The sequence below is a fragment of the Suricata suricatta genome, chromosome X, assembly GCF_006229205.1.
Source record: "Suricata suricatta isolate VVHF042 chromosome X, meerkat_22Aug2017_6uvM2_HiC, whole genome shotgun sequence".
Lineage (NCBI taxonomy): Eukaryota > Metazoa > Chordata > Mammalia > Carnivora > Herpestidae > Suricata > Suricata suricatta.
This window is the reverse complement of record NC_043717.1, coordinates 43076742-43100410: the sequence shown is the minus strand read 5'-3', so window position 1 is coordinate 43100410 and position 23669 is coordinate 43076742. Positions and strand designations below refer to the sequence as shown.

Genomic DNA, 23669 nt, shown 5'->3' with positions numbered 1-23669 from the left:
CATGACCTGAGCTGAAGTTATACACTTAACTGACTGAGACACCCAGGCGCCCCTAGGCATTGTTATTATTAATAACCTTGCAAAACTCTGTGCTGTGGAGGGGCTGGAGGGAGAAGTCATGTGGGAGCTCACCACACTTCTGAAAGAGAGGTCAGTCCAGTGAATATTGTGTGCCTAGGATGTACCATTCCTTGTACTGCTGCAGGGAGTCAGATCTGTGATTAATGTTATACAGTTCTTGACTTCAGGGCATTCACAGTTGGGGAGAGAAGATGAATCTGATGCGGTTTCCTGGGTGCTGTGCCAGAGGGGGGACACAGGGCTGTGGGTGCCCAAAGGAGGGACATCTACCTAGACTGTCGGGGAGAGAGCTTCCTGGAGGAGGTGATGCCTGAGCGGAGGCCTGGAGGATAAGTAGGAGTTAGCTAGGTGAAGCAGGATGGTGTGTGGTTTGATGGAGATGGAGTGCAAACGGGAAGCAAGGCAGAGGGGACAGCGTGAGTGAATGAACAGAGGCACGGAACCGGCAGGGTGTGTTGGGGGGCGGAGCACTTTTATTAGGTCAGTACAAACTACAACACAAGCAGCAAGGCAGGAAGGGTCTGGAGAAGAGTCTGAAGAGTCAGCCAGCCCAGATCAGAGGACACTTGACTAGCAGGGATAAGGGGCTATATTCTTGGGAGCCAAGATTGGGTTTTAGGTTGGGGAAAGAGGTCCTCATTGTAGAGAATGTAGAGGGCTCATTGAGAGCTCTGTTTTGGAGAGATCCCACTAATGGACAGTTTGGAAGACAGATTGGAGAGCATCTAGTGAGGAGGCCAGTGTAACAGTCTAGATGAGAGATGATAAGGTCTGAGCTTTGGCAATGGGTAGTAGAGATACTCTGTTGGAGGAGGAAGATTGACAACACATTGACAAGTGCTGTGACAGAGGGGCATGCAGCCTACTGCAGGGACACAGAGAAATGGCAGCCATTCACGACGAGTATGATTTTAAGATAACCAGCATGAAAGTGAAGAAACTTTAAGCTAGAAGGGTCCTTAAAAATCACCCAACTCAAGCCATTCATTTTATAGATGAGAAGACTGAGGCCCAGAGAGAAAGGGCTTATATGAGGCTGCTCAATCTATGAGCAGAAGAGCTCTGATTAGAAAAGTCACTCTAGGGGCCCCTGGGTGGCTCAGTCAGTTAAGTGTCTGACTTTGGCTTAGGTCATAATCTCATGGTTTGTGGGTTTGAGACCCACGTCAGGGTTTATACTACTGATAGAGCCTGGAGCCTGCTTTTTTTTTTAATTTTTTAATGTTTTATTTATTTTTGATACAGAGAGAGACAGAGCATGAGCGGGGGAGGGGCAGAGAGAGAGGGAGACACAGAACCGGAAGCAGGCTCCAGGCTCTGAGCTAGCTGTCAGCACAGAGCCTGACGTGGGGCTCGAACCCACGAACGTGAGATCTGACCTGAGCTGAAGTCAGAGGCTTAGCAGACTGAGCCATTCAGGCGCCCTGGAGCCTGCTTTGGATTCTGTGTCTCCCTCTCTCTCTGCCCCTCTCCGTGTGTGTGTGTGTGTGTGTGTCTTAAAAAAATTTTTTAAGAAGAAAAGCCACTCTAATGTTAATGCCAGTGTTCAAAGGCCTGTTCCTTAAATGTGCTATTTTATGCCTTGAAAGCCTTTGAAGGTTGCAAGGATCATTATCTTTGGGTCCTGCACATGAGAAAACCGGGCTTGAGAAGACTTGGAGACTTGCTGGGGAGGAAGCTATGAAGAGGATGCATCACCTAAATAAAGGATATCTTGCTTTGCTAGCAGACAGACCCTCTGCTCTGTCTGGCTCAGCCCCTTAGAAATCAGATCTCCTAGATTCATAGCTGGGTAGTAGACCCAGATTTCCCTTTCTCCACCCAGGCCCACCTTTTTTCCGCTTTCTGCCCTAGGAGTCCTCATTTAATGTAACTGAGGCAGCTCACAGGCAGTTTTGGGCCTGAGAACCAGGTCTGTTATCCCCCCTTTTTCTGTTTTCGTGGAAGAGGGTGGGCTTGTGTCTATCATCACTTGTGTGCCCATTGCCTCAGGCAGAGTGTCTCCAGACTGGATGCCTTTGTTATGAGATCCCATGGTATGATACACAAATAATGAGCGTTGGAGAGAGACAGACTTAAGTTTGTTTTTGTTTTGTTCTGAGTATAGTGGACACACAATGTTAGTTTCAGGTGTACAACATAGTGACTCCACAAATTTATACATTATGCTATGCTCACCACAAGCATAGCTACCATCAGACAGACCTAAGTTTGAATCTGGGCTGTGCCCCAACCCACTGGACGACCTCGGCTATGTCATTTACCTTCTCATCTTCAGTTTCCTTGTCTGGAAAATGGGATGACAATGCCCATCTTTCAGGATTAACCAAGAACATTTGAATGGCATTCCCTGATACTTGTAGGTACTTATTAATCATTCGCAGGGGAAGAAAACTAATGTAATAACCCAAGATTGTGCCATAGCTCAAACTTCATTTCATACTTATGGTATTACCTGAGATTCTTTAGTTTTTATGGGAAATAACTCACCCAAATATCTGAATAGCTCATTCTGAATGGGCAAGTTAAAGTTTAAAAAACCAAACCAAAACAGTCATCTCTTTCTCTTGCATGAAATCTCCCGTAGACAATGATTTAAAGAATTCAGTGCTCGGCAAAGATCTGCTCTCCCTGAAAACGGGTGTATTTCCTCCTTCCTAATATGAGGCTGTCATGGCTCATTTTACCTCGCTTTCTTCCTCAGCTACCAGTTAATCTGAAGTACAGCTTTAGCATCTCTGTTGATCTCTTTTTCTGAGCTCTCATTTTCTAGTTCAATTTTTATTCTTTATCTGTGTTATTGGAGTAAGCCACCTCAAATCCTTTGTGACTCAGGCAGGTATAAATAACTAACAGTTGTAAATAGTTGAATGAATGGAGGGCTGGAGAGGCTGGACAAGCAATGGTGGGGCTTGAAGGGGACCAGAAGGTGGTGCAGCGTGGGGCAGCTGAGAAGGCATCTGCATAGATGACTGTGATACCATGAGGAGTTGAGGCATTAGTTAGGGGGAATCAGCCCTTCACTCGCCTGTCTTGTTCCTGCTCTAAAAAGAAGAATGGAGGGGCGCCTGGGTAGCTCAGTGGTTGAGCATCTGACTTCAGCTCAGGTCATAATTTCAAGGTTAATGAGTTCGAGCCCCGCACAGAGCTCTCTGCTGTTAGCAGGGAGCCTTTCAGATCCTCTGTCCTCCTCTCTGCCCCTCCTCTGTTTGTTCTCTCTCTCTCTCAAAATAAGTAAATAAACTTAAAAAAAATAAAAAAAAATAAAAGGAAGCATGGAGAATAGGAACTCACACCACATGGAATCATTAAGTTCCCTCTTTTGTATGTACTGTGAGGTGACCAAGGTCCAAAGAAAGAGGAGGGACTTTTTCTTTAAATTAAAGCAGTATATACGTATATTTTTTAAAAGGCGAGTAGTACACAAAGACATGTATAGTAAAAAGTCAATGTCTCCCTATTCCCCCCTCCCCAGCCCCCAGAGGTGACTGCTTTCACCATTTAGGTTTTCTGGCGGTGACTTCATATCTCTAAATAGCATACATCATTTCTTCATTTATCATCTTTGAACATGAACATTATCCACTGACTTCTCTCTACTATGACAAGTGAGGATTTAGCTTATTTATAATACCTGACTCTTTCTCTCCCCTTCTCAAATTTGTAACTTTTATCAAGTACTATTTTAAACTATGGTTTCTTATTCCATCCATTTTCCATAGTATCTCTCTCTCTCTCTTTTTTAATGCTTATTTTTGAGAGAGAGAGAGAGAGAGAGAGAGACACAAAAGATCCTAAGCAGGCTCTGTGCTGACACCAGAGAGCCCGATGCGGGACTCAAATTCATGAATCAAACCGTGAGATCATGACCTGAGCTGAAGTTGAACACTTATCCGACTGAGTCACCCAGGTGCCCCTCCACAGTATCTCTCAAGCACTTGGTTTGTAAGACATAGTTTTTAGGAACCCATCCTTCCTTCCATCTCTCCTCCACCCTTGCAGGTCCTGCTTTGTGTGTTCCATATTTTTGTCAGCAAGGTTGATTGCATTTATATTCTGTTCTGTGACAATGATTATGTCTTTGGTGTTGTATCAAGACAAATTGATTTTAAAAGCCAATCACACTGGGGTGCCTGGGCGACTCAGTTGGTTAAGCGTCCATCTTCAGCTTGGGTCATGATCTCATGGTTCTTGAGTTTGAGCCCCGCGTTGGGCTCTGTGCTGACAGCTCAGAGCCTGGAGTCTGCTTCGGATTCTGTGTCTCCCTGTCTCTCTGCCAATCCCCCACCTGTGCTCTATCTCTCTGTCTCTCTCAAAAATAAACATAAATTTTTTTTTATTTTTAATTTTTATTTTTTTAATGTATAATTTTTTATTATTTGAATTCTTTAAAAATAATTGTTTAGACAAAAATAATAGCAGTGTCTTTTATTTATTTTATTTTTTCCCCATAATATTTTATTGTCAAATTGTTTTCCATACAACACCCAGTGCTCTTCCCCATAAGTGCCCTCCACCATCACCACCACCTCTTTTCCCCCCTCTCCCTTCCCCTTCAACTCTCGATTCATTTTCAGCATTCAATAGTCTCTCAACTTTTGCAAACTTGAAAAAAACAGTTTTTTTTAAAGCTGACCACCAATACACTATGTTTATGTGATTGTGATTATGTCAATATTATTCATTGCAGGACCAAATAGTGTACTGTAATTTCACCTCAGTTCCCCGGGGTCCACTGTTACAACCTCTGTACTCCCAGGAAGATGTTCCTAGCATCCAGATCAAATGAATTTTCCTTTCTTCTGCTCTATGACATTGTTCAAAATCATGCCACTTTTTACTTTGTTTTATATGTGGGATCAGGACTTTCTTTCTACCTTGTTTGTTTGCTTCCTTGCCTATTTAGTTACTGTTTTGTGGAGTTCTTTGCACCTGTAGGATAATCACAGCATTTCTTCTGGGGACAGTCTACTTGGAGAGTTCTAGAAGAATAATATTTTAAACTTCACACTGAAGCATAATATGCATACAGAAAAGTGCTCACATCACAAATGAATAGCTTGGTCAATTTTTATAAGCCAAACACACCTATGTAACCAGCACTCAGTTTCCCAGTCACCGGACCCAGTACTCGTGAGCCCTTTCGATGCATTTTGTCTTTTGTTACATAATTTCTTTGGTAGTCTCCTCCCCTTCATTTTCTCTGTTTCCTCTTTCTCGAACGGCGATTAGTTGGATGTTGAACTTCCCGAGTTGATCCTCTGGGCTGCTAGTCTTTTCTTTTATACTTTCTCTTTTGTAGTTTATGAATGAGTTCATAGAGAGCCTGATTGGGATGTCTGTATATCTACGTTGGCTTGTCCGCTTGCTGGCTTTCTTTCAGGTGAACCTTCAGGGGAGCTGGCTGTTTTAATGGGTGCCCCCTAAATGCCAGGATGAAAAGCACTTGAAAAGCACCTTATTCCAGGGATACCAACATGCCACTTGGGTGCCCTAATTCATCCCAGATAGTTTTATTCCTTTAGCCCTGAGCTCTCTGATATTTTGCCTAGGGGTGAATGCCAAGCAGCTTATAGTCTAGGTTTGGGGGGCTAGGGAAGCAAGGGAGGATTTCATGAACTTCCCCTCGGTTTATCCCCATCTTCAGATCCTGAGCATTCCTACCCTTTCCTCATAGCTACCATCTACAAGTCTGGAGTCTCTCTGGGTCTCGGCCGGCCCCATTGCTTCCCACCCCCAGCTGCAACCCCCTGTGTGGTGTCCCCGGCTCTCCTTCAATTGTGCACACTCTTCTCTTTGTTTTTTTGCTTCTAGAAATTTGTTGAAATTTCTCATCCATTGATCTCACTCTCTTCCATCCTCTTCACTGTTACGATTTCCTACCTTATTTGATTTTATTTTTCATATTCATTTTAGTGGGGTCCTGGGAGAGAGAGAGAAGAGATACACATTTACGTTCCTAAGGTCCAAACTGAAGCTAAAGCTTTTAAAAATGGTTGTTTTGCTTTCTCACTCCGCACTGAGACTGGAAATTATTAGGACCCCGCCCCCCCCCAGCACCAAATACCTAAGTATGGAGGGCATCCTTTAGGCATGTGTTACCTCTGGCTCCAGGTGCATTCATGAGTGTTTTCTTCAACCTCTGATGCAGTCAAGAGAGCCCTCAGCCAAACTGGAGACGTGCATTCTGACTCCTGCTCTGCCGTGGACTCAGTCTGGACCGCGCTTCCCCTCTACCCCTGACCCGGGCCAGCCCCTCTGCTTCTCTTGGTACCCTCACTGTGACCCAAAAAGGTCCTGGGTCTGCTGTGAGTTGTGCTTTGGCAGCATTGGGTGGGTGCCTGCTGTGCAGCCCAGGGTCCTCATCCTTTGCTTAGGCCGTGGGAGCAGGTAGGCCAGAGATGGGCCCGCTGGTGCACCAGAGGGGCTTTCAGGCTGAGCTGAGGCTTCTACAACAGCAAGCTGTTCTAAGCTGCACTCCCTTCCACCCACTCTCCTTCCCATCATGGCTGAACCTCCATCCCTCTGCCTCCAGCAGAGGGAGGCAGGAAGGGAGGGCTGGAGAAAGCCAGTTCCATTTTCCTTTCCTTTTCTGTCTCTTCCTTCCTTCCTTCCTTTTTTTTCTTTTCTTTTCTTTCTTTCTTTCTTTCTTTCTTTCTTTTTTCTTTTTCTTTTTCTTTTCTTTTTTTTTTTTGTCATAATGCTGCGCTGATCTAGGCTGCAATACCTGTGCCTAATCCCACCTTCCTTTTTCTTTTTGCTCCTGCTCTGACCTTGAATGACTGTGTCTTCCACAAGTACTCCCTGAGTGCTCGTGGTATGTAGGGGGTGTTGGGCTGCACTGTGTGGAGGGGAGAATGGAGCCCGGTAAGGGAGAGAGGCCAAGCTCACACGCTGGTATGGGTGATGAAGCGCCGCTTAGCTCTGGCATGACAGAAAGAAGCCATAGCTGTAGCAGTTAAAAAGCCTTGGTCCCAGAGTCAGACAAACCCAGACTTGAATCTCAGCTCCACTGCTTATTAGCTGTGTAACTCTAGGCAAATCTCATTGCTACCCTGAGCCCGAGTTTTCACATCTATACCATGGGAAGAATGAATAATCACTATCTTGTCCAGCTGTTGAGAATTATATTCAACACAAACCCCAAACCATTGTAGGTGCTTAATCAATAGTCACTTTATTAATTTTGGATTATTGGAAGGCAGAATATGCTAAGGATCAAAAAAAAATAAAGCCTGCTTGACAGAAAGGAGCATGAAGTTGGGGAAGGAACATTTGACCTTATCACTCCTGAGGCTGAGCTCCCCAAGAGCTCCCCAGAAATTACAGGACAATACACTGTTGCCTGGTGTTCAACAGTTGTAGTCTCTGCCTGTCTTCTCTTTAAAATAAAAATGTGATGTGGTACTTGCCTCATAATTTCCTGAAAAAGAAATTCAAACATTAAGAGCAAAATATTTCCTTTGAAATATGCAGCAATCTTCATTACCATCATCATCATCATCATCATCCTTATCATCCCAGAACTTGTTCAGTGAATAGTGGTAATCAAGGACCATGAGAAGAGTAATCACCAGCAAAGGGATAAACAGCAACCGAAATTACCATGGCCTTCATTTTACATTCGTATCACCATCTTGGCCTTCAGCGTGATATGGATCTATTGATGAAAGTAGTTTTATTATCCAACAGGCTTTCTGATTTGTCTGGTGGTTCATCTGGTTGTTCTCTTCTATTAACCTTTATAAGATTTTCTTACATGTCACCATCATCTCACCCTCCTGACTTCTCTACCTGCCTATTTGTCATTTCTGGGTCTGATTCTTGGTTCAGATGGGTCCCTTTGAAGAGAGTTGTCTTCTCCAGCTGAATTATCTTTCAAAAGGTTTTTACTTTCATGTGTCACATCGTCATGATTTAGGTGGCTCTTGGGAGGTATCTTTGCATCTCCCCTGAGTGCCTTCCCATTTGCTGGCCATCACAAGTAACTCTTTACACCACTTATGGTCTGGGAGAGCTCTTGTGTGCTCCTTCTGGTTGGAGTGAGGCTCCTTTCATCTTTCTAGACGCTTTCTTCCCTTCTTGACCAGTACTCAAGTTATACTCAACTCTCAAGGGTTCCTTAAGCAAAGTGGACTTCTTTGTGTCCGCATGCCCGTATTCTGGCTATTTTATTAGCCAAGAATACCTTTTTATCCCTAAGTAGCAGATATCTCCCTAATGGTAGAAGAACATCTTCTATGTACCTCACAGTGTTCCAGGCACTTAGAAGCAGTGAACAAAACAGACAAAATCTCTGCCTTTTGGAGCTAATATTCTAGTGTTTGTATGTGGAGGGGGGTGGGGCAGAAAAGAAACAAGATATGAATATGTCATGGAGTGGTAAGTGCTGTGGAGAAAAATAAAGCTGGGCAGGGGGATTGGGAGTACAGAAGGCCTCTTCGGCTCCACCATAGCCGATATTTGCACAACTATTATTAAGTAGCCTTTCCTCATTTAAGCATGCTCCAATTTTTATTACATATTCCTTACAACCGTAATCCTTCCAACAGCTTTATTGGGTTAACACTATTATTACGTTCATTATACTGATGAGCAAAGGGAGCCTCAAAGATGCAAATCACATAGTCAGAAGGGGCAGAGCTGCGATTGAAACCTAGGCTTGTCTGCCCCAAAGCCCGTGCTCATAATTACTAGACCATTCTGTCCCCAGAAAGCCTCACCACAACTCTCTGAAGTTGGAGTTATTATATGTATTTTATAGTTGGGAAAACTGAGGTTCAGAGAAGGGAATGGACTCATTCATGGTTGCACAGCAAATAAATGGACTTGAACCCAGGTCTGTTCACTTCTCAGTGTTAGACTTTTCTATAAACCCCGAGGCTTAGGTATCTGTGGACTTGGCTGGCTCTAGTTTTGCAGGGTCCAGGCAGGGTACCAGTTGACACCCTTGGTCCTCCCCTATTCTGTATGAACCTGTGGTTCGTTTAGAACCTTTAGATATGTATGGACACTCCAGGCGACATCAAAGCCCTCCCTACTTCCAAATTCCCCTTGGCTATCTATTGGGCTTAGCAGGTAGACCTGGATAGTAAGACCACATAATTCTTGCCAATAAGCCCAAGAGATATAGGCAGGGAAGGCTAAGGTCCTGGGTACCTGGAGTGCAGTCTAGAAGAGAGAGGGCCAAAGATCCTGATGGTCTCATTCTGTTGGCCTCTCAGACCCTTTATCTCATGGATAGGGGTTTCTAAAATTTGGGGCCCAGTGTAGGGGCCTCTGTTTCCCAGTATGGCCTATGGCATTGCTATTCGTAATAAGCCAGACTCCAGGATCTTCCTCCTTTGCCTTCCAAAGCTAGGTCCTGCTTTTGCAGTGAGAGGGGGTGGTATTCCATGGGCCTGGGTCTTCAAGATCTCTGGACAGTGAAGAATGGAGCCTTCCCACCAAGCACTGTGGGATCTGCATACAAACTCTTAGGTCCCCCCTCACAGTATTTTGTTCATATACTCAGCACTCTCAGGACATTGACCTTAACGACTCAGGTGCTTTTTAAAAAATTAGACATTTAATGCGTTCTTCCATTAGAAAATGTAGAAGAACTTGGAAAAATAGAGGAGGAAAACATTACCCATAATTACAGCACACAAAGGCAACCACTGCATGCAAACATTTGGTGTATTGCCCTTGTTCTTTTCATTCTTTTCATATAGTTGAAATGATACAGCACATAAAATTTTTTCTTGCTTTTTTTCATTTGAATGTCTCCCCATGTAATTGCATATTCTTCATAAGCATTATTTTTAATGGCAACTGATATACCATAATGTACTTAACCATCCTCTGAATGCAAGGCATGGAAGCTGGGACCATTTGTCCATGGTTTTAAATCATGCTGCGGTGGGCATCCTTGCACATCTAGCTTTTAGGGAACTTACAGCTTTTAGGAACAACTGTTTTAAGCTTATTTCCCTTTCTAGATGGTCCCTCTGGCTGGGTCTGATTCATTCTGGTAGTCATTCATTTATTCATTCATTCCATCACCATGTATTTGCTCTGTGCCTCTGTGGACCAGACCCTGGGAACTGGGGCATGATGAAGTCACAGCCCCAGACCACCAGGAGCTCCCAATCTGCAGGGAGAGTTGGGAAATGGACACTTTCAGAACAGTTTGATCAAAGCTATGATGGAGGCAAGAAAAGGACACTGCAGGGGAACAGAGGAGAAGCTCCTCATCCAGCCTAGAGACATTAAGATAAACTTTCCGGAGGAGGTCTTGCCTGAATGAGTCACAGAAGATGAATAGGAGTTAACTGCAATAAGAAGAGGAACTTCCTGTTAAATATAATGAGACACTTCCCCAAACCCAACTGAAATATGAGTAAAGAAATAAAAAAGATAGGGGTGTCTGGGTGTCTCAGTTGAGCATCCAACTTTGGCTCAGGAGTTCAAGTCTCCCATCAGGCTCGCTGCTGACAGTGCGGAGCCCACTTTGGATCCTCTGTCCTCCCCGCACCCCCCTCCCCTGTTCATGCTCTCTCTCTCAAAAATAAATAATTTTTAAAAGAGTGAAAGAATGAAAAAAGGTAGAAACACACAGAGTCTGGGATGCTGACCAGAAGTAAACTGTTCCACCCAGAGAGCCCCAGAAATGCTTAGGGTTCAGAAGAGCTATGACCACGGAAGACAGGGTTAGGTGTGGAATTCAAAACAGGGAGAATATTGGAAGTCTATTAACAGACCCTTTTGGCCCCTCCCTGACCCCGTCTAGTGAGGGACCCTCCCTCCAGTCCCATCCCTGCAGATGGGGGTTGATTCTCTGGGGAAATTGAAATTAAGAAGCCCTGGGCTTGAGGATAGCAGGCACAATGGTGTGGTGAAACAGGGTCACAAGCCTCATAAAACAGTGAGACTCCAACCTTTTCCCACTCCCCTACTTCCAGGACACCTAAGTCAGGAGCATATAAGAGAGTAAAGTTGTCTTCTCTGAGGAAACCGAAAGTTCCTAGAAAAGGGCCTCCAAAAGATGATGTGTGGGAATCTTCCAACAAAAGAACAGGCTTCAGCCCAGCAACTGTAGTGAAGCCCACCACCTGGCAAACCCCATCTATCCACAGAGCTTTCCATCAGCTTGTTAGTGTCATGGGAACCAATCACCAAAGATCACTAGCCAAGGACCCTTAAGATAGGTACATTTCATTTTATGTAAATTAAATCTCAGCACAACTGACATTTAACCACCCCTTGCCTGCCCTTGACCAGCAAGCTGTAGGTAGCCAGAAATGATAAGGTAGTACAAGTCTATTTGAAGAAGACCATCAATCTATAATAGTGACCATAAAAGCAAGCCAGCAAACAGATAACAAAGGCACTTGGAGGGAACAGAGGTCATGAAGGGAGGAGAAGAAACCTGGGAAGTTAAAGATAGAGTCAAAATAAAGATATCTATAGAAGGATTAGAACATAAAAGGTGAGGAAATATCCTAGGAAGCAGAATAACAAAAACAAAGAAATAGACAACGGAAGAGAAAAGATGAGAAAATTGGAGGATCAGTTGGGGAACTCCAGCAATCAAAGCTAGGAGTTCCAGAAATAGAGAATGGAGGAAACAGCAGGAAGAAAGTGATCAAAGCCATAATACAAAAACATGTTGCAGAACTGAAGGAATGAAAATCTCACTGAGTAAGTAACCAGCAAAATGTTAAAAAGATCACACCAAGGTATGCCTGTGGAATTTCTGAATGCTAGGCATTAAAGAGAAGATCCTGAAAGGTTCCAGAAAAAAAATAATGACACACAAAGAATCAAGAAAAAGAATGGCATTGGATTTCTCTACAGCAACACTGGAAGTCAGGAGACAATAGAACAGTATTCTCAAAGTTCTGAGTGAACATAATTTCCAACCTAGAAGTCTATACTCCATTGAATTATCGATCAAGGTTGAGGGCATAATAAAGTCATTTTCAGATATATGAGATCTAAAGATTTTGTGTCCTAGGCCTTGTAGGGAGCACTGGGGAATGTACCCCCAGCAAAATGTGGACACAAAATCAGAAAAAAGACCAAGGGATCTAGGAAGCAGAAAATTCAACACAGAAGAGAGGTGAAAGGAATCCCAGAGTGACAGGGAGGGGAGAAGATCTTAGTGCAACCTTGTGAAAGTCTAGAGAGCACTTGCACTAGAGACAGTGTCTCAAAGAGGAAAAAAATAATCTGATAGATTACCTGATGTGTCAAAACATATTGAGAGAAGAATTGCACTTATGATAGGGTTTGGGAAGAATTGACCATGAAGGAAGAAAACTAAGCAAGCAAGATCATCATCATCAACAACAACAGCACCAGGGAAAAGAAAAAGTTGCATGGGAAAGGAAATGTGGTTATAGCATATGATATGATTTATCCACTGTTAGTATTCATGCAGTCATAGTAATGCAAGATATCAGTATTGAATGAGATACATGTACACATGGGCTCTTAAGAAATAAGGAGGTAAATACCTGAAAAAGCAGTTAAAAGAATTGAAAAGTGTTTGTCCCGGAGAATGGCGGTTGAGGGTGGGAAGGGGATAGAGTAGGGAATTTGTGTTTTGTTACCATCCTTACAATACTGTGTGACTTGAAAATCTACATATGTATATTACTTTGGCAAAAAATATGTAAAACGACACACAAGAAAATAAATTTCAAAAACAGATTAGCAGTATAAACATATACTTTAGAAATACAAAAGTGAAGTCGGAAAAAAATAATGTGGAAAAGGAGTTTTGTGTTAAGATCCTTTTACAATTTGATTTTAAAACTATTTCATGTAGCAGTCTAATAAAAATACTTTAAAAGGCATAAATAAGAGCAGGGGTGTTACAGATAGCAAATACCAGATGTGCTAGAAAAGTAGGTGGGAGGGCAGAGTGAGATGGAGAGCTTTGGAGAGTTTAGATAGCACTGGCAGGGAGTTTGGCGCAGGAGAGCCATGTCAACTGATTCGTGATGAGAAGGGAGTTCTCCACTGAAGAGACTTGTAGTTACACAAGGTGATGTCCAGGAGAGAAGGTGCCTGGCTGCCCCTGGGCTGGTTCTCTCAGCTTTCGGAGAGACCCGTATGATCCCTGGGCCAGGGTATCTATCTCTTTCCCCTCAGGGCACTGCTGGGAGGGGCCCTGTTCACAGTTGTCCTCCAAGCCTCATATTGGCTGTAGAAATCACTTAAGAAAAATCCTTGGTCAGGGGTACCTGGGTGGCTCAGTCAGTCAGTTAACCATCTGACTTTAGCCCAGGTCCTGATCTCACAGTTCGTGAGTTTGAGCCCTGCACTGGGGTCTGTGCTAATAGCTTGGAGCCTGGAGCCTGCTTTGAATTCTCTCTCTCTCTCTCTCTCTCTCCCTCTTTCTCTCTCTCTCTCTCTCTCTCTCTCTCTCTCTCTCTCTCTCTCTCTCTCTCTCTCTCTCTCTCTCTCCCTCCCTCCCTCCCTCTCTCTCTCTCTCTCTCTCTCTCTCTCTCTGTCTCTGTCTCTCTTTCTGCCCCTTGCCCGCTCATGCTCTGTCTCTCAAAATATATGTAAAAAATAAATAAATGTTAAAAAAAAATAAAAGAAAGAAAGAAAAATCCTTGGTCAGATTACATGCCCAAGTTTTTGGTTCAGAAAATATGGTCATAGTTTTCAGTAAGTTGCTGTTATTGAGGATCGCTCCTGAGGATAGGAATTGGGACAGCTAAACCTTTTGAGAACCCCAGGGTCCCAAGTGACCTTTCATTAGGAGAAGACTGTGGGAGTAGCAAGAGAAATTGATCTCTTTTCCTGACATGGATTGATAAAGGGAAGCCTGGTATCCTGGGTCTTTGCCTCTCTATGTAGACAGCCGAACCCAGTTGATTTAAAAAAAAAAAAAAAAAAAAGGAGAGAGAGTTTGGCATTCTGAAGAAACTAAATGTTTTAGGGCCCAAAGATTGTTTGGAACTCAACTAACATAGCCCCATTGTTTATAGATGAGGAATCAAGGTCCAGACAGCAGTGACTTATCCAAGTCTGTGCCACCTCCCCAAAAATGGTGGCTCAGCTTCATGGAGTAAGAGGTAGACTGACCATTAGGCAGGGGATTTGCCCCCAGAGAGATGTAGGAAAGCACAGCACTAATGATGATTGGTATCTACACATAATTAACAATACACTAAATACATAAGGGGCTGTAAACCTCTGAAGTGGATGACCCCCTATACTGAGGGTCCCATGATGCCATATACCCTCAAACTAGTAAGAATCAGCCCACAGTGAGGAATACTGGTTAATTCATTCCACATCATGGCTTAGAGATCTTTTGCTCCCTTCAGCTGCCATCTTAAGGACACTAACACCTCATATTGACCTGCTTTTGGAGAAGAGGTATGTATCTAATAATAACCTCTCAGAAGAAAGAGCCCTAGAGAGGAAGGGTCTGCCTTGACATTAGGGAAGTAGAATAAGGGAACTGACCTTAACAGTGCATATGCGCCCAGCACTGAGCTACTGGCACAGTGGTATGTGTGATGGTAAGAGCATGAGCTTTGGGGTTCATGCAAGCTCTCCTACTTACACGATGTGTGGCCAACCATTTCAACTTCTCTGAGTCCCAGTTTGATCATTTTAAAATTGGATGAGCAGTTCCCACTTTGCAGGATCAAAGTAGATAATGTAGGGAAAGAATCTGACACTGTGCCTGGTACATATAAGTGCTCAGTGATTATTTACATGATGACCGAGATGATTATATATGTTGCTTATGCTTGAAAGTAGATTGGGGCAGGAGGCCAGTCCACAAGTTCCTGGAGGGTTCATATTCCCAGGTCTGGGTCTGGTATACAGCAGACTGAATTCATGTGTTCTGGAGCTTGGGGGTGGGTTGGGGCAGGAGAAGACCAGACTGTCTGGAGCAGGTTAGTGTTAGGGAGAGAGGCTGAGGGGCTTGGCCTCAATTCCGTTGGCAGTTGGGGAGTCATTGAAGTCAGACCTCTCTGACCTGGTACCTATGAATAATTGGGCCGAGCCTCAGAAGCAATCTTGTTGCTGCACAGAGAGATGGGAAGTTTTAATAAACGTGAAAAGGTGCTCTGTGGCCCTGGTCCTCTGTCCCTTTACAGGACTGTGAGGGCTGAAAGTACCACTGTCCTTGGCTGAACATGTACCATGTACCAGGCAGATGCTGTGCAAGCCTCACTCGACAAGGGGAGGGATTCTCTCCCCACCACCCCATTTTACAAGTGAAAAAGCTGAGGCTGGGCATAGGGGAATGCTTTCCCCAGAATTACATGGCTAGTGAGTAGCAGAACTGGGAGCACAGTCCTTACCCAGTCAGAGCTCCAACAGCCTGATGCTTGCCTGCCCCACCTCGCTGTGAATGCTCCATTCGTTCTTCTAACAAATACTCCCTTCTGAGGTCCACCTCCCCTCCCTGTGCATCCCTCCCTCGCTTTGCACTCAGTATAGATGATGCTCCCCTCACTGAGGTTCTCTCACCTGAGGACAGAGCCTGTCATGTGTTATCTCTGTCTTCTCTGTAGAAGGTGGGGGGGCATGTAAAGAAGGAGAAAGAAGAAGACAAAGGAGATGGGAAAGGCTGCTTCCCACACTCTCCCCATTCTTCCAAGTTCCCTGGTCCTTCTTCCTCCCATTCCCCCCACCCCCAGGCACCAGCTTCACTGTCCCAATCCTTCCCCTACTCCCCCCCCCACACCTCTGAGGAGGAGCAGCCAGAGGGGTGTGTCAGATTTCACTCATTCCCTCTGGTTCCTTCAAAGCTATCCTCCACTCCATTCTCTTCTAGCGCAGTTCCTTCACCTCTGAGGGAGCCTCACAATGGAGAAGGCAGGGCCGGTGTAGTAGAAAGGAGCTCAGCAGCTGACTCACTTACCCTCTCAGCCTCATTCTGTTCATCTAGAAAATAAGCAGGTTGGACCAGGCAATTGGTGAAGCCTTTGCTATGTTGTTAATAATACCTGGCATTTGTCTGCTGGATTCCAAAGGGCTTAATCATCCCAACAGCCCTGCCAGGATTGGCTTTGTGTTCCAAGTGGGGAGACTGAGGCTTAGATCCTGAGAAGGAGGGTGGCTTGCCTGGGTCACAGGGTTGGTAGGTGGCAGAGCCAATATATGAGGCTAGGTCTCTGGGTTTAAAGCTTGGGCTTTGCCTTGGCCCACAACTGCAGGCTGCCTCTCAGCCACTCTGATTTGGGCCTTACCTCTCACTGTAACCTACTGGGACCCAGATGGTTGGTTCCTGGCACCTCCCTGACCTCACCCCCTACCGTTCTTCCCTTTACTCAGTCCACCCCAGTCATGCTGTCCTCCTCCCTGTCCCAACAAATGGCCAGGCCCTTCACCATTTCCCAGCCTTCTCACTGGCTCTTCTCTACATGAGATACCCTACCCCTCATTTTCATGACATGTATTAGGCCACCAGGTCATTGCATAGAGAACAGGGAGAACAGAGAGCATATGCTGACTGTTGCTCTTTTTTTCTGTTTCCCTTTCAGATCTGATGGTGAGAATTCCAGGACAGTCAGGTCAGTACCTCCTTTCTCTAGTAGCAGTTGGGAGATGGAGCAGGGACTGGGGTGGGGCCCTCTGGTTTCTAACTTGGGGATCCATGGGAAGGGTGGGGACCAAACCCAGGGGTTTTGTTCCATTGGTATTAGGAGTGGGTATGGAGCAGACTGGGAGGGCTGGGGTGAGTGTGGCAGGCATGGGAAGGGGGTTTAAAACTGTTCCTCAGTCTTCCTGACCCTACCTACTCTGGAATGGGCTGAACCCCAGAGGGACTCACAGTTGCCACCCAGATGGAAAGCCGACCCGCATAGAGGTCGGCTCTGGACCTGGGAACTTTTCCACCTTTTCCTTCTAGGAGAAGAGGGTATGAGAGAAGCAGGGCTTCTCTGGTCTGGTGGTGCTCCACCCCAAACTGCACTAGCGCTGAGCAGTGGGATCTGGGTGGACTTTTAATGTGACACAGTCTACACATTAGAAACATGCATCATGGTGACAAGTGCACTTTTTTTTTTTGACATGCTGGGTAAAAAGGGTTCACAAGCTTCAGTAAATTTTTGGGGTGTGATCAGTCTGCCACTTGAGAGGATAGGAGTAAAAGTAGGGTAAAGACAAGGGCTATTTGTGCATTTCCCATCAGAAGCTTCATGAAGACACAAGTATCAAGGTTAGGGGTTCTATAGGAATGATGGGGGGCTCAGGATAGGGCCCACTCAGTCTCAGCATCTAGAGATAAGATGGGCCCAGGCAACAGAGGGATGGGATGGGTACACTCAGTCCAAGCCCAGATTGTACCTAGCATATACAGTGCCTTCGTGAAGAGTAGAATCCACTGAGTGGATCAGCTGGAAGAATGTTCCCTTTCTACTGGGATACCATGGGTTCTTGGCTCAGTTAACAGAACACAGGATAACATTTCAGCCCCCTACTTATGGACTCTTGGCTGTGAACCCTTGTGCAGGGCACAGCTTGTCCAACCATATGTGGCAACCTAGGTCCTGCCATTCAGGCAGTAGAATTGGAAGGGAGGCAGAGGATCCCAGCATACAGATGGAAGTGTGTAATGGGACACACCATGCCCTGGCATCCCAGGCAGGGGCTATGGGGTGAACACACTGATGAGGGCCAAGCTCAGGACTTTGGGGTGGGAGCACACTTGGGTCAGCAGGAAAGCAGGGGAATGTGATGAATGCGGTCAAGCCCAGCATCCAGGCAAGGAGTACATGACAAGATGCAATCAGTCCAAGCATGCAGCCAGGGAGGGTGGCATGGGCACAGCCTGTCCTAGTGTTTAGGAAGGTACTAGTCTAGCAAAGGACATGGGTCCCACTGTCCCACTGTCGGTTTGGAGAAAGGCAACCTGGCATGGCTCCAAGCACAGGCATAGATCTCCACACTGATATCCCTGCTACTTGTTGAAGAAGCCAATTAAAGGCATCTCTAGCTCCCAGCTCTCCCCAATAGGGGAGTTCCTGGGACCTGTAGCTCAGGGTATTTACTGATGATCATAATCATAAGTTATGATGACATGCATTGGGGCTTTATGACTTACAGAAGTCATCAGGGACTTTCTTTTGTTTGATCCTCCCAGTGACACTGTAGGTGGAACCCAGGCTGGCCTTATCATCACTGTTTTACAGTTGAAGAAACTGAAGCTTGGGCTGGTTATGGGTTTTGCCTACAGCCACACAACTCATAGATGGCTGGGCCGGGATTCAAACCCAGGTCTGCCTGGCACCAAGCCCAGAGCCCTGCCCACGCTGTCACTGCAGGAGCTCTTGACAGCCTGGCAGATAATAATAATCATCCTCATCATCATCCTAATATTAGTAATAATAGCAGTTATCATTTGCTCCTCGCATATTAAGAACTCTGAACATGATCTTATTTAATGCTCACAACAGCCCTATTAGTGTAGATTGGGATCCCTAATTTACAGATGAGGAAAATGAAGTTCCCCAGAGGATCAGTGCCTTGCCCAAAGAAAGAAAAGCAATAGGTCAGGGTAGCATCACTCTGACTCATACCCTGTGCTGTCTGGTTCTAAAGCCAGTATTTGTTTTATGCAGATATGCTTCCTGACATCCATCCTGGGTCCGCAATCCAGGAGGCTACAGGAGCCGTAAGGACTCAGCAGTTGGGAAGCAAGGCTCACCCTTGGGCTGTGGAAGGGCTCTAAACCAGCACTTGTGGGGCAAGATCTTGCAAAGGTGGTGGGTAGAGCCTTAAACTTGGAACCAGGGCTGTGTGAGGATGCTCACGGGACCACATGTAAATTCTTGAGCTTCCTTCAGCTAGGGGTCAGGGGAGAGCTTCCTGGAGAAGGCAGAATCTGATCTGGGCTGTGGAGGACACGCAGACTTGGCAGTGGGGGGCAGGGGCACATCCCTGGGATGCATGCATCAGATGTGAGGATGGGATTCAAGGGGGCACAGTCGGCTGGGCTAAAACGGATCTGGGCAGGAAAAGAGCTAATGTTAAAGTTCAGAGCACAGACTGATACCTTCTGTCATCAGTGGGAGCCAGGGAAGGCTGGAGGGGAGAGGCTGGGCTCTGCAGCATAGCAAGGGCAGCAAGAAGATCCAAGTAAAGGGCTCCATTTGCTGTGAGGTCACTTTCTAGTTATGTACATTTGAACAAATCTGTTTATCCCTTGGAGCCCCAGTGTCTTCGTCTAATAAGCATTGTGTGTGTGTAAAAGAGAGGCTGGGGTGGGGAGAAGAAATGGCAAGGAGAGGAGCAAGGCCTTGGGTGTTGTGGAAGCAGGGTCGGTAGATTGAAAACCACGGAGGCCTGAGAGCTTCTAAGTATGGGGTGCCAGAGGAAGTGCGGAGTCTAATTAGAGCTGAACAGCTGGTGTTGCGCGAGGGCTGTGAGCACAGGAAGGTGCCCGGACTTCCTGTAGGTTTGTGAGAAGTTGTCAAGCCTACAGGCACTTTAAACCAAGGTCCATGGAAGGCGATGGCTCGAGTTCACAAAGCCAGCTCTCAGCAGAGCCTGCTTCTTAGCCAGTGTGCTCTCTGCAAAGTCACTGAACTTCTCTGATCCTTGGTTTCCTGGTCGGTGAAATGGGGATGAGGATTCTGACTTGTCCAGGTCAGATGAGAGAAATTAAAGTAAAACAGTGTTCAGCATAAAATAGTGCTCAATATGTTGTAGTGCCCACCAACCTCCTCTATCCCCAATCCCCCGTCTCCTACTGGATGGTCAAGCTTGAGAGAGGTGGAGAAGTGCGAGGAGAGACAGGACGGGCCAATACCCTCCAGAGGTCCCAGGTTTGGAGGCAGTGCCATGGTAGGGAGGGTCAGGCTGAAACTGGGGCCCTTGGGGACAGGGCTGGGGTTGCCAGGCACGCAAGAAGGAGAGCTGAGGAGGTGGCCTGTTGCTAGGGAAGGAGGGAGGAGGTGGGGGAGCCACTGACACCCGCAGAGCCAGGGATGTCCCCATAGCAACGGGAGCCACTGCATTTGGGAGAAGTGGGAGGAGGAGCCACGGCTGGGGCTGGCTCTGTTCCCAGAGGAGGCCTCCCACTCTAGGCCTCAGTGCCCCCATCTGTCCAACGTGAGTTTAGATTAGGTAATCTCTAAAATGCTTCCTTGTTTTGACCTCCTGGCAATCTAGGGTGCCTGAGACCTCACGGACCTTCCAAGGCACCCCATCCACAAGTCTAAAACGCCACAAGTCCCCGGAGGCAACCCAGCTGTGTCAGAGTCTTCCCTTCCCAGGCTGCCTCCTGTTCATCATAGCTTGGTTGCCTGCCCTGCCCCCTCTGTTCCCACCACTTCCTGTGCCTGGAACCTTGTCGCTTAGTGTCTTGCTGAAAGCTTTCTGACTCTGGGGGCCCAACTCCAGTCCTGCTCACTCTGGGAAGTCTTTCCTGGCTGCCCTAGTCCACCCTGCCTGCTTCCTCCCTCCTGGGATGCTCTGGCCCCAAAGGTCTGAGCTCCTCCTGCTGTCCTTGGTATTCACTGCTGCCATCTATCTGGCAGCTTTTAAGAGCTAGGCTCTACATAGGATGCTTGACAGGCTCAAATCTTTACAGTCCATCTGTATGTGTACATATGTGTATCATATCACAAACCCCCATGTTACATATGAGGCAGTACTCTGTGAAGTTCCCTAGGTACCATGTTGTGGAGCCAGGCTTGGAACTTGGCTCTGTTATTGCTGCTACCCTGGGCCTGAGGTGGGATGTTAGCAGTAGCAGCACTTACTGCAGCTAAAGCTGTTGATTAAAGCTGTTATATGCCAGGTACCATGCTGGGCACTTCACCTGTATTCTCATTTAATGTCCATAATGATGCTAGAGGGTGTATATTCTTATCATTTTGCCAAAAAGGAAACTAATCTTCGAGAGCTGAAGGTAATCTTGTAATAATAGAACTAGGATACGAATTCAGACCATCAGAGTTGCAGTCACCACACTATACTGGGATCAACCCAGTTGTATTCCAGAAGCACGGAGAACATCCCCTCTGCACCAGACCTGTGTTGGGTGGTCTGTGGGGCATGGGGAGACAGAAGCAGGTTTCGGGAATAGATGAGCCAACTCTGGCAAGTCCGAATGGGAGTGTGCTGAAGAGGAGACGCCAGTTGTAAGGACAAGAGTCTGGAGGGGGTAGAGCTGGAAAGACAGTGGGATAGAAAAGGATGGGGGCGGGGTTGGGTAATTTTCCCAAAGGAGGTGCCATTCCAGGAAGCTCCTGAGGGACAAGAAGGGGTAAGAGGGTCTTCCCTCCCCTTCCAGTTTGTGTTCCCCTGCCTCCGCCTGGCCCAGCCCCAGGAAGTGGGTGACCCCTAAACTGGCTGCATGCCTGGTTGGCACCAAAATAAACTTGCCTTCTCTCTCTTCCCCTCCCCTTGCCTCTGTCCCCTCTGTCCTGGCTTTAATTAGCATCCCTGGGGATGAGTCATTTGGCAGCTGGGGAGGGAGGCTGCACAGAACCCAGTCAAGCCCCGACTCCTGCCTTGTGGGCAAGCACTACTGTGTTCATGCGCATGTGTGCACTCCTTCGTGCCACCCGCGTCTGTGTTCATGCGGGCATGAGGAATGCAGAGGTACTGGCATGTGTCCATGCATGTCTGGGTGTCTGCATAAAAGCATATCTAGTCATCGCTGCCTTTGTTTCTGTGTGCCACTGAATGTCAGTGTGGGTGAGTGTGTGGCTATAGTGTGTGTCTGTGGTAGCAAGTGTCAGGAAATGAGGGAGCATTTGAAGGAACAAACACAAACAATAATTGCACACACCCTTCCCTACATAATGTTCTTTATGCGGTCTTGCTTATGCACTTATATCCCCAATTTTCCCTTGTCTTAGTCTGGGTACGTTTTGTTGCAGGGAACAGAAACCCACTCACACTCACTCCAGAATAAAAAGGGTAGGGGGTGGACTATTGTGAGGCTACATCTCACTGAATCTGAGTAATGAAGTATATATATAGCCAGGCCTCACACCCAACTGGAAGCAGGACCAAGAAGTCAAGGACCAAGATTATTCACTCTAGCTCCCTCTCCTTCTCCCTCCTTCTCTCTCTTTGCATCTCCTAGGCCCATGTCTTGGTCTCTCTGTGTATCTCATGGATTGCTTGGTCTCTGTCATCTCTTTGTCACTGACTCACCTCTCTGGTCTGTGTTTATACGACCGGATGCCAACTGGGAAGCTTAAGGGTCCATTCTGTTTGACTGCAGTGTTTCTGTCCAGCCTATGGTAACAGGCAGCAGCAAGGGACTATAGGTGGGAGTCAGTTCTCTTAGAAGTGGGTGAGGGTAGAGAGGTCAAATACATCTCCAGCAAGCAGTTATTGTGAGTTACACATGAGGTCAGAGCCTGGGAGGTGGTCTGCTCAGAAGCCCAGGGTTGGTAAATTGCCGGTCCATTAAGGTTTTGGTTCCTATTCTAATGCAAGTTGACCTTTGCTGGCTGTGCTTTCAAGTTACATACTCTTGCATTAAAACACCCCATTTTATCTAAATAATTCCCCCCTTTTAATGCCAGAACAGCTTTTAAGTGCACAGTGAATATTACCATTGCTACCAGTGTGTGGTGATTTTCACAGCCTCAGAACAACTAACATAATGCTACGCATGGTACAGCTGCTACTGAGTTCTTGGTTGCTTCAGGAATTTTCACATTTTATTAGTGCAGGGACTGCATTTATAGTTTTCTGCAGCATATAATTACAAGTGCACATTATCAATATTATCAGCTTGATGCTTGGGCTTACTTTTCCATTAATACAAACCCCTGCAGTTTTTACATTAATTACAGAGAGAATTAATGACGTCTTAGACAAGTTTTCACCTATGAGTAAAGAGTTTGGAACCGGCTGTGCCCATAATGACTGTTCTCCAGACGCAGGGGCAATGCCCACTGCTTTGACTTTGGCCTTTGCCTCGCATCCTCTGGCTGAGACCTGGAGGCTGCCCGCCACCTTCTCAGGGGCCTCCTGCTTCTGGCCTTCATACAGAAGGTGCTGTTATTTTTAATATTTTTAATAAGAATGATAGTTTCCTTATTATTGTTAAAGCCGTCTTCCATGGGTAAATGGTAAATGTGAGTGGGAGAGATTATCCCAGGTTCATGGCAAAGTCTCCTTCAACTTCTCCCCTCCCCCCTTTTTACTATTCCAAATATTAATAATTGCTTTGATTCACAAAATGTCTGCTGTGTATTGGATACTGTTAGGGAGCATTTCGCACACATTCTCTTTAAGCCTCCTGTCCACTCTGCCAAGTAGGGGTGATTGTGGGTACTTTACAGCTGGAGAAACTGAAACCTATGGAGGTAAAGTGACTTCCCAGAGTCATCCATCCACCCACCCACCTATCCAGCTACCCATCCACTCATCCATTCATCTATCCACTCACTCACTCACTCACTCAAGGATGATTTCTTGAGTACCTACAGTGTGCCAGGCACTGTGCTAAACTAGATGTAGCAGATATACTGATGAATCATAGAGTCCTGCTCTGAGGAAGCTCACTGTCCAGGAGGGAAATCGATGAGGAAGCAGACAATTACAGGGGAAGTGTAGGGCGGGAGCATCTCGGAAGTATACCTGACCCAGCCTGA

At 46.2% G+C, this 23669-nt stretch overlaps 1 protein-coding gene across 3 annotated transcripts in view; it reads left to right on the top strand.

The window, feature by feature from the left end:
- The window catches only part of IQSEC2 (IQ motif and Sec7 domain 2), a 78200-nt gene that overhangs the window by 8199 nt on the left and 46332 nt on the right, over nt 1-23669 (top strand). For all 3 annotated transcript variants that reach the window (XM_029930149.1, XM_029930152.1, XM_029930151.1), the window contains exon 2: nt 16587-16616. In XM_029930149.1, coding sequence (XP_029786009.1) covers nt 16587-16616 — 30 coding nt within the window. The remainder of the gene's footprint in view (nt 1-16586; nt 16617-23669) is intronic.